The sequence below is a fragment of the Haliotis rufescens genome, unplaced genomic scaffold (assembly GCF_023055435.1).
Source record: "Haliotis rufescens isolate VD_foot unplaced genomic scaffold, xgHalRufe1.0.p SCAF_11, whole genome shotgun sequence".
Classification (NCBI taxonomy): domain Eukaryota; kingdom Metazoa; phylum Mollusca; class Gastropoda; order Lepetellida; family Haliotidae; genus Haliotis; species Haliotis rufescens.
This window is the reverse complement of record NW_025963791.1, coordinates 42,342,153-42,355,042: the sequence shown is the minus strand read 5'-3', so window position 1 is coordinate 42,355,042 and position 12,890 is coordinate 42,342,153. Positions and strand designations below refer to the sequence as shown.

The 12,890-nt window shown below is 45.5% G+C and overlaps 1 protein-coding gene across 1 annotated transcript in view; it reads left to right on the top strand.

Moving 5' to 3' along the window:
* LOC124142262 (paladin-like) overlaps nt 1–12,890 on the top strand; it is a 41,809-nt gene that overhangs the window by 6,334 nt on the left and 22,585 nt on the right. The window contains exon 3 of the mRNA XM_046510605.2: nt 10,088–10,312. Within this exon, the coding sequence (XP_046366561.2) occupies nt 10,088–10,312 (225 nt within the window). The remainder of the gene's footprint in view (nt 1–10,087; nt 10,313–12,890) is intronic.

Genomic DNA, 12,890 nt, shown 5'->3' with positions numbered 1-12,890 from the left:
GATGGAAGATAGAGAGTTGTGTGTTGTGTTCGTAGACATAGAGAGGTTGTTGGATGGAAGATAGAGAGTTGTGTGTTGTGTTCGTAGACATAGGGAGGTTGTTGGATGGAAGATAGAGAGTTGTGTGTTGTGTTCGTAGACATAGGGAGGTTGTTGAATGGAAGATAGAGAGTTGTGTGTTGTGTTCGTAGACATAGGGAGGTTGTTGGGTGGAAGATAGAGAGTTGTGTGTTGTGTTCGTAGACATAGGGAGGTTGTTGGATGGAAGATAGAGAGTTGTGTGTTGTGTTCGTAGACATAGGGAGGTTGTTGGATGGAAGATAGAGAGTTGTGTGTTGTGTTGGTAGATAGAGGGAGGTTGTTGGGTGGAAGATAGAGGGAGGTTGTTGGTTGGTAGATAGAGGGAAGTTGTTGGATGGAAGAGAGACGGACGGTTGTTGGATGGAATATGGAGGGTTGTGTGTTGTGTTGGTAGATAGAGGGAGGTTGTTAGATGGTAGATAGGTGGAGGTTTTGGGATCGAAGATAGTGAGTTGTGTGTTGTGTTGGTAGATAGAGGGAGGTTGTTGGTTGGTAGATAGAGGGAGGTTGTTGGTTCGAAGAGAGACGGACGGTTGTTGGATGGAATATGGAGGGTTGTGTGTTGTGTTGGTAGATAGAGGGAGGTTGTTAGATGGTAGATAGGTGGAGGTTTTGGGATGGAAGATAGTGAGTTGTGTGTTGTGTTGGTAGATAGAGGGAGGCTGTTGGATGGAAGATGGAGGGTTGTGTGTTGTGTTGGTAGATAGAGGGAGGTTGTTGGATGGGAGATGGAGGGTTGTGTGTTGTGGTGGTAGATAGAGGGAGGCTGTTGGATGGATGGGTCAATGGATGGACAGACAGACAGACCGTGCAGGCTAGGAGTGGTCAGTAGCTTCTGCCCTGTGTGCGCTACAGATGATTACTGTGTTACCATGGAAATTGCATCGTAGTGTAAAGTGAGTGCCACTGATGATTGTTTCTGGGAGTTGTTGGAAGATGTCGATGGATTCATCCTTGCCATGTTTCTATCAGCGGCTGCTATTGTAATGAGATAGTTTCAGAATCACAGGGGAAACCTGAAACATCACCTGATATTTTCATTAAGCGATATTTTATAGAATTAGGGCATGCTATGTGAGATACGTGGAATCAGTTAAATGGTGTCTTTTTCCGGAAAATGTTGAATTAATACAATTTGGGGATAGAAGTTTATCGGTGGAAATCCCAGAACGTGGTCTTCCCGAGGGATGATCCTATCTTAAATTAATCCCAGCCATCACTTGGCTACACACACCAGTGTTCTAGCCGAGTCCTGATCAGAACGGCACTCTGTGTAAATATGCGCGCTGGGGTACACCGATTTCCTCTTACTACCAAATGGAAGCCAGCTTCAGAAGCCCGGAAGCCAGAGAGAGGGAAGCACGGGACAACGGGGACTTCATTGACGGACGCATTGAACAAACATCCCCTCGGACTGTAGCCACAGTGGACTGCATTCCACCTCATACTTAACATTGTATTTCGTTGACGGGGCAGACTCGCATTCAAAATCAACATCCACTTTGATTGAGAGCATTATCAATTTACAGATCCAACATGAAACATTCAGATAAGATCAAATAGAAATGAATCCCTTTTGCAAATATTTGACGCTGGTTAATAGTGTTAGACACGGCAACAGTGAAACATGTGAAAGAAAATAGAATTTAGACTACTTTCAAAACACAGAGCGTAAGGGACTGATTTATGCTTGCAATTACTGAATGGGATAATGTGCATTGTTAAATGTAAGATGCGTCATAAGACTGGAAACACAAGCGTAAACCTTAATTCTACTTTGCGTAATTGACAACCTGCTGAGTCTGAATTGGAATTTAACCTAGGGTTTGATGACTAACAACACCTCACTGCAAGAGTGCCCTTGAACCCGCGACCACGCGTATAAAAACCTACATGAAATAGGCTTGATTAAGTCATTTAAGCTCGAGCGTTCTTCCCGTGAGCACGTAAATACAGACCACCGTAATACAATTTGGTCATCTCTGTACAGGAACCCTAAACATATTAGGCTGTAACCCACTGTGACGGCCGTCGTCAATACGGTGTTCTCTGGCTCGAACTTGATGGTGGGGAGTGGGGGGCGGGGGACACGGGGCCGTGGTAAACCTCATCACTGCACTTTACGTCAAGACACCATCAGTAAGTGGCCGTTGTCTACAGTCGCCGTCTTCCTCTTGCATATTCAGGCACGACCACCTGCCGCAAAGAAGACAAACGAGGCATCAATTAGAACCTATTGAATATTGGGTGTAAAAATAGGTTTAAATCTCCAGCCGAAACCAGTTCACGTAAGCGGGGACGTGGACACCTTGATGGGGATGCAGTTCCTCCACGCGGAGGTGTCACTTTGCATACAACGATCTCTTGATTCAAAGCGGTTGTTTCAAAGGTTTTTTACGCCATTTACAGATATGTTTGCGAGTGTGGTTGGTTATACTGACACAAAGAGAAAAGTTGTTTTTTTACCAATTTTCAGTGCGTGTTCCATTATGATTCAACTTATACCCGTACACCTGACATCTGAAATATAAGAATAATGTTTGATGCTGCAGGTTTTTTTAAGTTGAAAAATGCTTATAATTTTCAATTGCGATGTATGTTAATATATGGGAGTAGTCAGGTCCGATCTCATAAAACACATTTTGAAAATACGTGCGAACGTTTGACACCCCCTCTAAGTGTTACGTTAACTAAATCAGGTCTGTGTGAGGGCCCCGCCAGACCCGGTCTAATTCCATCATTTCCGACAGCGGATACCTTCGAAAATTGGACAAAGGTCACTTCCTGTTTGGTACATGGTACACGATAACGCATTAAATTACAGAAAACCGCATCTTGATAGTATTTTTATAACAGTCTCCGAAAATCTGGATTTTTAAAGTCACTCCGTTAGAATACTGCACGAACTATGTCTAATCGTAAATTAAACTAAATGCGGTATGTGCGTGCTTAAATAGATTCTGCTTTGCAGCCGGCACTTCTCCTATTTTCTATGAGGATTAAGCGTTGTTGTCCATGTTGTGTCCCACGGCACCGATGCACTGCTGGCCAAAGGCAGAAGCAAATGTCGTGCTGAGCTGTCTACTAATGTCATGTTGACGACTGAAATAAGTGACTGAAACACCACATTTCGGCTGACATGCGCTGGACGTCAGAAACCCCAGTCTGTCCATGAAGGCTTTGTTTTGTATTAACATGGTGCATCCTTCCACACATCTAGAGGCAGGTGATTAGCGGCGTGCTCAATGTAGCTGCCGCCATTAATAGGGAATGGCTTCTGAAGCAACAGCTTGTCGTTTAACCTGGCACTGACGCCGAGATAAGCCGAGTCCGCATTGACCATGTCATAGATAGACCCCACAAAGCCCAGCCATAGCCGGGCTTTTAGGATCAGGGAGCCATATTGGATTCTATCAGAGAGTATGTGGACAATCTTTATTGCCTCCTCAATCCCATGGGGATGGAAGCTCACTTTAATAACGATTGTTGTTATTTCTTTTAGTGGTGGTTCATTCCCTCGGAAAGAAATCTGAAACCAACAATAATGGCTGTTGTTTTTTTGTCTTAAAGTCCAAGGAAAGGAATCTAAATGTAACAGCTGTTGTGGTACTATCGTTTAATGAGTGTCAAATACTCCGGAAAGCCATTAAAATAGCAACTGTTGTGGTATTTCATTTAGTGAGTCCCAAATCCGCCTGAAAGCCATTAAAATAGCAACTGTTGTGGTACTTTCATTAGATGACTGTCAAATCCGCCTGAAAGCCATTAAAATAGCAACAATTACGGTACTTTCATTAAGTGACTGTCAAGTCCTCTTGAAAGGCATCAAAATAGGAACTTTTGTGGTACTTTCAGTTAGTGAGTGTCAAATCCTCTTGAAAGTCGTTTAAAACAGCAACAATTATGGTAGTTCATTTGGTGAGTGTCAAATCCTCTTGAAAGTCGTTTAAAACAGCAACAATTATGGTAGTTCATTTGGTGAGTGTCAAATCCTCTTGAAAGTCGTTTAAAACAGCAACAATTATGGTAGTTCATTTGGTGAGTGTCAAATCCTCTTGAAAGTCGTTTAAAACAGCAACAATTATGGTAGTTCATTTGGTGAGTGTCAAATCCTCCGAAGGCCATTGAAATACCAACAATTCTCAATGAATCCTCAATTAATCCAAACTATGTGAATGTGTAGCAGTGGCGAGCTTTGAAATTCGGATGAGGCCTGTGTAGTTGCAGCATTTGTTCGCTGGCTATCACGTGTCATGTCACAGAACACGTTACGCCCGTGTATCCGACCCAGGTGTCATGTCACAGAACACGTCACGCCCGTGTATCCAACCCAGGTTTCATGTCACAGAACACGTTACGCCCGTGTATCCGACCCAGGTGTCATGTCACAGAATACGTCATGCTCGTGTATCCGAATCAGGTGTCATGTCACAGAACACGTCACGCCCGTGTATCCGACCCAGGTTTCATGTCACAGAACACGTTACGCCCGTGTATCCGACCCAGGTGTCATGTCACAGAACACGTCATGCCCGTGTATCCGACCCAGGTGTCATGTCACATAACACGTCACGCCCGTGTATCCGACCCAGGTGTCATGTCACATAACACGTCACGCCCGTGAAACCGACCCAGGTGTCATGTCACAGAACACGTCACGCCCGTGTAACCGACCCAGGTATCATGTCACAGAACACGTCATGCCCGTGTATCCGACCCAGGTGTCATGTCACAGAATACGTCACGCCCGTGTATCCGACCCAGGTGTCATGTCAAGATCAAGTTACGCCCGTGTATCCGACCCAGGTGTCATGTCACAGAACACGTCACGCCCGTGTATCCGAATCAGGTGTCATGTCACAGAACACGTCACGCCCGTGTATCCGACCCAGGTGTCATGTCACAGAACACGTCACGCCCGTGTATCCAACCCAGGTGTCATGTCACAGAACACGTCACGCCCGTGTATCCGAATCAGGTGTCATGTCACAGAACACGTCACGCCCGTGTATCCGACCCAGGTGTCATGTCACAGAACACGTCACGCCCGTGTATCCAACCCAGGTGTCATGTCACAGAACACGTCACAAGTGGCACTCTATGGCTGTATGTCCTTGCACGTCACGCCCGTGTATCCAACCCAGGTGTCATGTCACAGAACACGTCACGCCCGTGTATCCGACCCAGGTGTCATGTCACAGAACACGTCACGTCACAAGTGGCGCTCTATGGCTGTATGTCCTTGCACTGATGTTGACAAGTGGCGCTCTATGTCTGTATAAGCTTCACCCGGAGGTGACAAGTGGCGCTCTATGGCTGTATGTCCTTGCACGTCACGCCCGTGTATCCAACCCAGGTGTCATGTCACAGAACACGTCACGCCCGTGTATCCGAATCAGGTGTCATGTCACAGAACACGTCACGCCCGTGTATCCGACCCAGGTGTCATGTCACAGAACACGTCACGCCCGTGTATCCAACCCAGGTGTCATGTCACAGAACACGTCACGCCCGTGTATCCGTCCCAAGTGTCATGTCACAGAACACGTCACGCCCGTGTATCCGACCCAGGTGTCATGTCACATAACACGTCACGCCCGTGAAACCGACCCAGGTGTCATGTCACAGAACACGTTACGCCCGTGTAACCGACCCAGGTGTCATGTCACAGAACACGTCACGCCCGTGTAACCGACCCAGGTGTCATGTCACAAAACACGTCACGCCCGTGTAACCGACCCAGGTGTCATGTCACAGAACACGTCACGCCCGTGTAACCGACCCAGGTGTCATGTCACAGAACACGTCACGCCCGTGTAACCGACCCAGGTGGCATTACAGGCCCGGTTTCAATTACTGCAGCAGTATTTCAAGAATATCGATGCTGCCAGGTACAATTTTATCACGTTTTCCTCTATTTGTTTAAGTCCAACACGTGATAGCCGTTTGGATGAAGACCAAGCAACGTTGCAATGATGCCTAATGCTGAAGGGCGAGGGGAGATTTGCTCATTGACCCTGTATTGTGGTAGAACAACGTCTTCTAGAGTTTATGGATTTTTTTCCAAATGACAGCTTCTCACATTTCGCATTCGTATTATGCACCTAAGGAAATATCGATTGCTTCTTGTATGATTTTGTCTAGAACTTAATTGCTTTAAAATGAGGAATCGCCAGTATACCCCTGCAGGCCTGCCCCGTGTGTCGCACGTCTCGTACAGAGAGAGCATTACGTACAGAGAGAGCATCACGTACAGAGAGAGCATCACGTACAGAGAGAGTATCACGTACACGTGAAGTACGGAGACCCACATACTCAACACACTAAAAACGGAGAATTTGATGCGGGAGTCCGTCATCACAAATAAGTTTTCAAACATAGATCCAGTACCAGGTTCAAATGTAAACACATCTTGTCACATCATATTGATTTTTTTCAAAGCATAATGGCCGTTGCAGAAAAAATCAAAGGGGCTTCAAGCGAAGTCTGTCAAGTTCAATTGAAGCTGAACATATCACCTACTGCCAAGTCAAGCTTTCATGTTCTGCAGCTTGTCAGCCTGTTCAGTGGTTGCACGAAGGTGTATTTGGCTTGAAGCTGGGGTGGGAGTGGGGGGCAGTGATGTCATCACAGGTTGTAGTGTTTCATCAGTGCTAGCGTCTCATTCGTCCTATATGCCATTAGAAGATGTTAAAACCTTCCATTGGTCAAATTTGCCATTTGAAGTGAAATAACCTTTTAGTTTATACAGATGCCATTAGATGGTGTAAAACCTTTCATTGTTGTGATAAGCCTTTAAATAGTGTAAAAAAGCATCACTGTTCCTGTTAATATTAGTCTATGTTTTAACCTTTAATCGTCGTGCCTTCACGCCATGCAGTGGTCTATAATAGGCGCCACTCGTCACCACGGTTCCATATCCTGCCTTTGTTACTGACAAGTGGCACTCTATGGCTATATGTCCTTGCACTGATGTTGACAAGTGGCGCTCTATGGCTATATGTCCTTGCACTGATGTTGACAAGTGGCGCTCTATGGTTGTATGTCCTTGCACTGATGTTGACAAGTGGCGCTCTATGGCTGTATAAGCTTCACCCGGAGGTGACAAGTGGCACTCTATGGCTATATGTCCTTGCACTGATGTTGACAAGTGGCGCTCTATGGCTATATGTCCTTGCACTGATGTTGACAAGTGGCGCTCTATGGCTGTATGTCCTTGCACTGATGTTGACAAGTGGCGCTCTATGGCTGTATAAGCTTCACCCGGAGGTGACAAGAGGCACTCTATGGCTGTATGTCCTTGCACTGATGTTGACAAGTGGCGCTCTATGGTTGTATAAGCTTCACCTGGAGGTGACAAGTGGCGCTCTATGGTTGTATGTGCTTCACCTGGAGGTGACAAGTGGCACTCTATGGCTGTATAAGCTTCACCTGGAGGTGACAAGTGGCGCTCTATGGCTGTATGTCCTTGCACTGATGTTGACAAGTGGCGCTCTATGTCTGTATAAGCTTCACCCGGAGGTGACAAGTGGCACTCTATGGCTGTATGTCCTTGCACTGATGTTGACAAGTGGCACTCTATGGCTGTATGTGCTTGCTTGATGTTGACAAGTGGCGCTCTATGGCTGTATGTGCTTGCTTGATGTTGACAAGTGGCACTCTATGGCTGTATAAGCTTCACCTGGAGGTGACAAGTGGCACTCTATGGCTGTATGTCCTTGCACTGATGTTGACAAGTGGCGCTCTATGGTTGTATGTGCTTGCTTGATGTTGACAAGTGGTACTCTATGGCTATATGTGCTTCACCTGGAGGTGACAAGTGGCGCTCTATGGATGTATGTGCTTGCTTGATGTTGACAAGTGGCGCTCTATGGTTGTATGCCCTTGCACTGATGTTGACAAGTGGCACTCTATGGTTGTATGTGCTTGCTTGATGTTGACAAGTGGCGCTCTATGGTTGTATGCCCTTGCACTGATGTTGACAAGTAGCGCTCTATGGTTGTATGTGCTTGCTTGATGTTGACAAGTGGCGCTCTATTGTTGTATGTGCTTCACCTGGAGGTGACAAGTGGCGCTCTATGGTTGTATGTGCCTCACCTGGAGGTGACAAGTAGCGCTCTATGGTTGTATGTGCCTCACCTGGAGGTGACAAGTAGCACTCTATGGTTGTATGTGCTTGCTTGATGTTGACAAGTGGCGCTCTATGGTTGTATGTGCCTCACCTGGAGGTGACAAGTGGCGCTCTATGGTTGTATGTGCCTCACCTGGAGGTGACAAGTAGCACTCTATGGTTGTATGTGCTTGCTTGATGTTGACAAGAGGCGCTCTATGGTTGTATGTGCTTCACCTGGAGGTGACAAGTGGCGCTCTATGGCTGTATAAGCTTCACATGGAGGTGACAAGTGGCACTCTATGGCTGTATGTGCTTGCACTGATGTGACAAGTGGTACTCTATGGCTATTTGTGCTTCACCTGGAGGTGACAAGCGGTGTTTATGGCTATATGTGCTTCACCTGGAGGTGACAAGTGGCACTCTATGGCTATATGTGCTTCAACTGGAGGTGACAAGCGGCGTTTATGGCTATATGTGCTTCACCTGGAGGTGACAAGTGGCACTCTATGGCTATATGTGCTTCACCTGGAGGTGACAAGTGGCGCTCTATGGCTATATGTGCTTCACCTGGAGGTGACAAGTGGCACTCTATGGCTATATATGCTTGCACTGATGTTGACAAGTGGCACTCTATGGCTATATGTGCTTCACCTGGAGGTGACAAGTGGCGCTCTATGGCTGCATGTGCTTCACCTGATGTTGACAAGTGGCGCTCTATGGCTATATGTCCCTCACCTGGAGGTGACAGGCATGATCATACAGTAGTATGCCTTTCTATTGAAGATGACAGGTACGGCTATATAGTAGTATGTGCCTCAAGTGGAGATGACAGGTACGGCTAAATAGTAGTAGTATGAGCTTCCATTGATGTTGACATGTGGCGTTATAAAGTAGTATGTCCTTCAATTGAAGATGACAGGCATGGTTATATAGTAGTATGTGCTTACACCGGAGATGACAGGTACGGCTATATAGTAGTGTTATTTGCTACCATTGAAGATGACAGGTACGGCTATAAAGTAGTAGTATGTGCTTCAATTGAAGATGACAGGTACGGCTATATAGTAGTATGTGCTTCAATTGAAGATGACAAGTACGGCTATATAGTATAAGCATGTGCTTCAATTGAAGATGAAAGGTATGGTTATATAGTAGTATGTGCTTACACCGGAGGTGACAGGTACGGCTAAATAGTAGTAGTATGTGCTTCCATTGAAGATGACAGGTACGGCTATATAGTAGTAGTATGTGCTTCAATTGAAGATGAAAGGTATGGTTATATAGTAGTATGTTCTTACACCGGAGGTGACAGGTACGGCTAAATAGTAGTAGTATGTGCTTACACCAGAGATGATAGGTATGGCTATTTAGTATTATGTGCTTCAACTGAAGATGACAGGTACGGCTAAATACTAGTAGTATGTGCTACCATTGAAGATGACAAGTACGGCTATATAGTAGTAGTATATGCTACCATTGATGTTGACACGTGGCGTTATAAAGTAGTATGTGCTTCAATTGAAGATGACAAATATAGTAGTATGTGCTTACATCGCTTACACCGGAGATGACAAATATGTCTGTATAGTAGTATGTGCTTACACCGGAGAAGACAGGTGTGGCTATTTAGTAGTATGAGCTTCAATTGAAGATGACAGGTACGGCTATATAGTAGTATGTGCTTCAATTGAAGATGGCAGTCACGGCTATATAGAAGTAGGTCCTTCCATTATATAGCTGACTCTGCTGGGGGTATGATCAAAGTGGTAATCGACTAGGAGCTGCATCACTCTGGAGCTGAAACGCCGTTAAATACTGCAGCTCAAAAAGGGGTTTAACCCAACTCTTGTCTGATGTACGTTATATATCAGTGTGTCACTTTTGTGTCTTCAGGGCAAGTACTTCCTGGTCGTCGATGGTATCACTGGAGGGAACGCTGATGCAGACAACAAATATCTGCACGCTTCTCCGTCGACCAAGTCAGCGTCTGGTGGCAACGCCCCAGACAAGTGTCGTGGCTTCATACAGGCAGACAATACCTTGCCTGTGTTCGGGTGTGCTCAGCCAGATCGGGATGGTGTACACAGTATCGTTAAATACCTTCTCGCCAAACATCAGGTACATAGTATTCTTGTCCTTGTCTTACAATCCTGCAGAATAATCAAATTCCGGAGGCAGTATTTTATACGTTTTTCAAGGTCCGATAGTGGCTAAGCGCTGCGTACAGGTAAATAAAAAGTGTTGTGAAGACATAGTTCAGCGTAGATATAGTGATTTACAATTTGTGTAAACTAACTACTTCTGCCGAGGAAAGGTCATTATTGCGATTGCGAAAAACTTCTTCAGCAGAGGTGGGGTTATCATTGCGTTTGTGAAGACCTATTTAAGCCGAGGTAGGTTTATCATTGCGTTTGTGATGACTTACTTCAGCAGAGGGTAGGGTTGTCACTGCGTTTGTAAAGACCTATTTCAGCAGAGGTAAGGTTGTCACTGCGTTTGTAAAGACCTACTTCAGCCGAGGAAGGTTTATCATTGCGTTTGTTATGACTTACTTCAGCCGAGGAAGGGTTATCATTGCGTTTGTGAAGACCTATTTCAGCAGAGGTAGGGCTGTCATAGCGTTTGTGAAGACCTATTTCGGCAGAGATAGGGTTGTCACTGCGTTTGTAAAGACCTACTTCAGCCGAGGTAGGGTTGTCACTGCGTTTATTAAGACCAATTTCAGCAGAGGTAGGGTTGTCACTGCGTTTGTGAAGACCTATTTCAGCAGAGGTAGGGTTGTCACTGCGTTTGTAAAGACCTATTTCAGCAGAGGTAGGGTTGTCACTGCGTTTGTAAAGACCTACTTCAGCCGAGGAAGGTTTATCATTGCGTTTGTGATGACTTACTTCAGCAGAGGTAGGGTTGTCACTGCGTTTGTAAAGACCTACTTCAGCCGAGGAAGGTTTATCATTGCGTTTGTGATGACTTACTTCACCTGAGGAAGGGTTATCATTGCGTTTGTGATGACTTAATTCAGCAGAGGTAAGGTTATCATTGCGTTTGTAGAGACCTATTTCGGCAGAGGTAGGGCTGTCACTGCGTTTGTAAAGACCTATTTCAGCAGAGGTAGGGTTGTCACTGCGTTTGTGAAGACCTGTTTCAGCAGAGGTAGGGTTGTCACTGCGTTTGTAAAGACCTATTTCAGCAGAGGTAGGGTTGTCACTGCGTTTGTGAAGACCTATTTCAGCAGAGGTAGGGTTGTCACTGCGTTTGTAAAGACCTACTTCAGCCGAAAAAGGTTTATCATTGCGTTTGTGATGACTTACTTCAGCCGAGGAAGGGTTATCATTGCGTTTGTGATGACTTAATTCAGCAGAGGTAAGGTTATCATTGCGTTTGTGAAGACCTATTATCAGCAGAGGGTAGGGTTGTCACTGCGTTTGTAAAGACCTATTTCAGCAGAGGTAGGGTTGTCACTGCGTTTGTAAAGACCTACTTCAGCCGAGGAAGGTTTATCATTGCGTTTGTGATGACTTACTTCAGCCGAGAAAGGGTTATCATTGCGTTTGTGATGACTTAATTCAGCAGAGGTAAGGTTATCATTGCGTTTGTGAAGACCTATTTCAGCAGAGATAGGGTTGTCACTGCGTTTGTAAAGACCTACTTCAGCCGAGGTAGGGTTGTCACTGCGTTTATTAAGACCAATTTCAGCAGAGGTAGGGTTGTCACTGCGTTTGTGAAGACCTTTTTCAGCAGAGGTAGGGTTGTCACTGCGTTTGTGAAGACCTATGTAAGCAGAGGTAAGGTTATCATTGCGTTTGTGAAGACCTACTTCAGCCGAGGTAGGGTTGTCATTGCGTTTACGAAGTCCTATTTCAGCCGAGGCAGGGTTATCATTAAGTTTGTGAAGACCTTCTTTAGGCGAAGTAGGGTTATCATTGCGGTTGTGAAGACCTGCTTCAGCCCAGGGACATATAAATATTAAGTTTGTAGAAGACTCATCAAGGACGACACAGGGTGAGTGAGTGAGTGAGTATTTGCGCCGCTTTTAGCAATATTCCAGCAATTTCACAACGGGGGACACCAGAAATTGGCTTCACATTTTGAACCCATGTCGGGAATCGAACCCGGGTCTTCGGCGTGAGGAGCGAACGCTTTAACCACTAGGCTACCCGACCGGCCGCGACGTAGACTAAAGTCGGTGAGGATAATGAAGGTTAATAAAACATAATCAAAGACCCCGAACCAACAGTCGACGTGGTAGAGGGCTTCTGAAACCAGATCCCACATCAGGTCTTTTTCAAAGTCCCATCACATCAGGGTGAGTGAGTGACACTGGATTGGATTAAGACTGGGATTGAATGTAGTTATAGATTTACAGCGCTTTCCAACATCTTGATCTCGTCAGTAGGTGTTTCTCGCAGTCGATACGTGGCGGAGATCCCAACCATCCCTACATCCCCTTGGGCTACACTCCGTATCCGTAGTTTCTTAACCATTCTCAAGATAATTAACATGACATATGTATGCTTGGGTGGATATTTGACCTCTCTAAGATTCGGTGTCATCTTGTCACAATTTGTACCTCGATATTCCTCATGTTCAAGTTATGTTATTGTCTTATCGTAATAGTATGACAGAGGGACAGTTAACGTATTTTCTTTCTATTATATGTTATATCGTACTGCAAACTGTACTCACTGGCAGCAGGAGT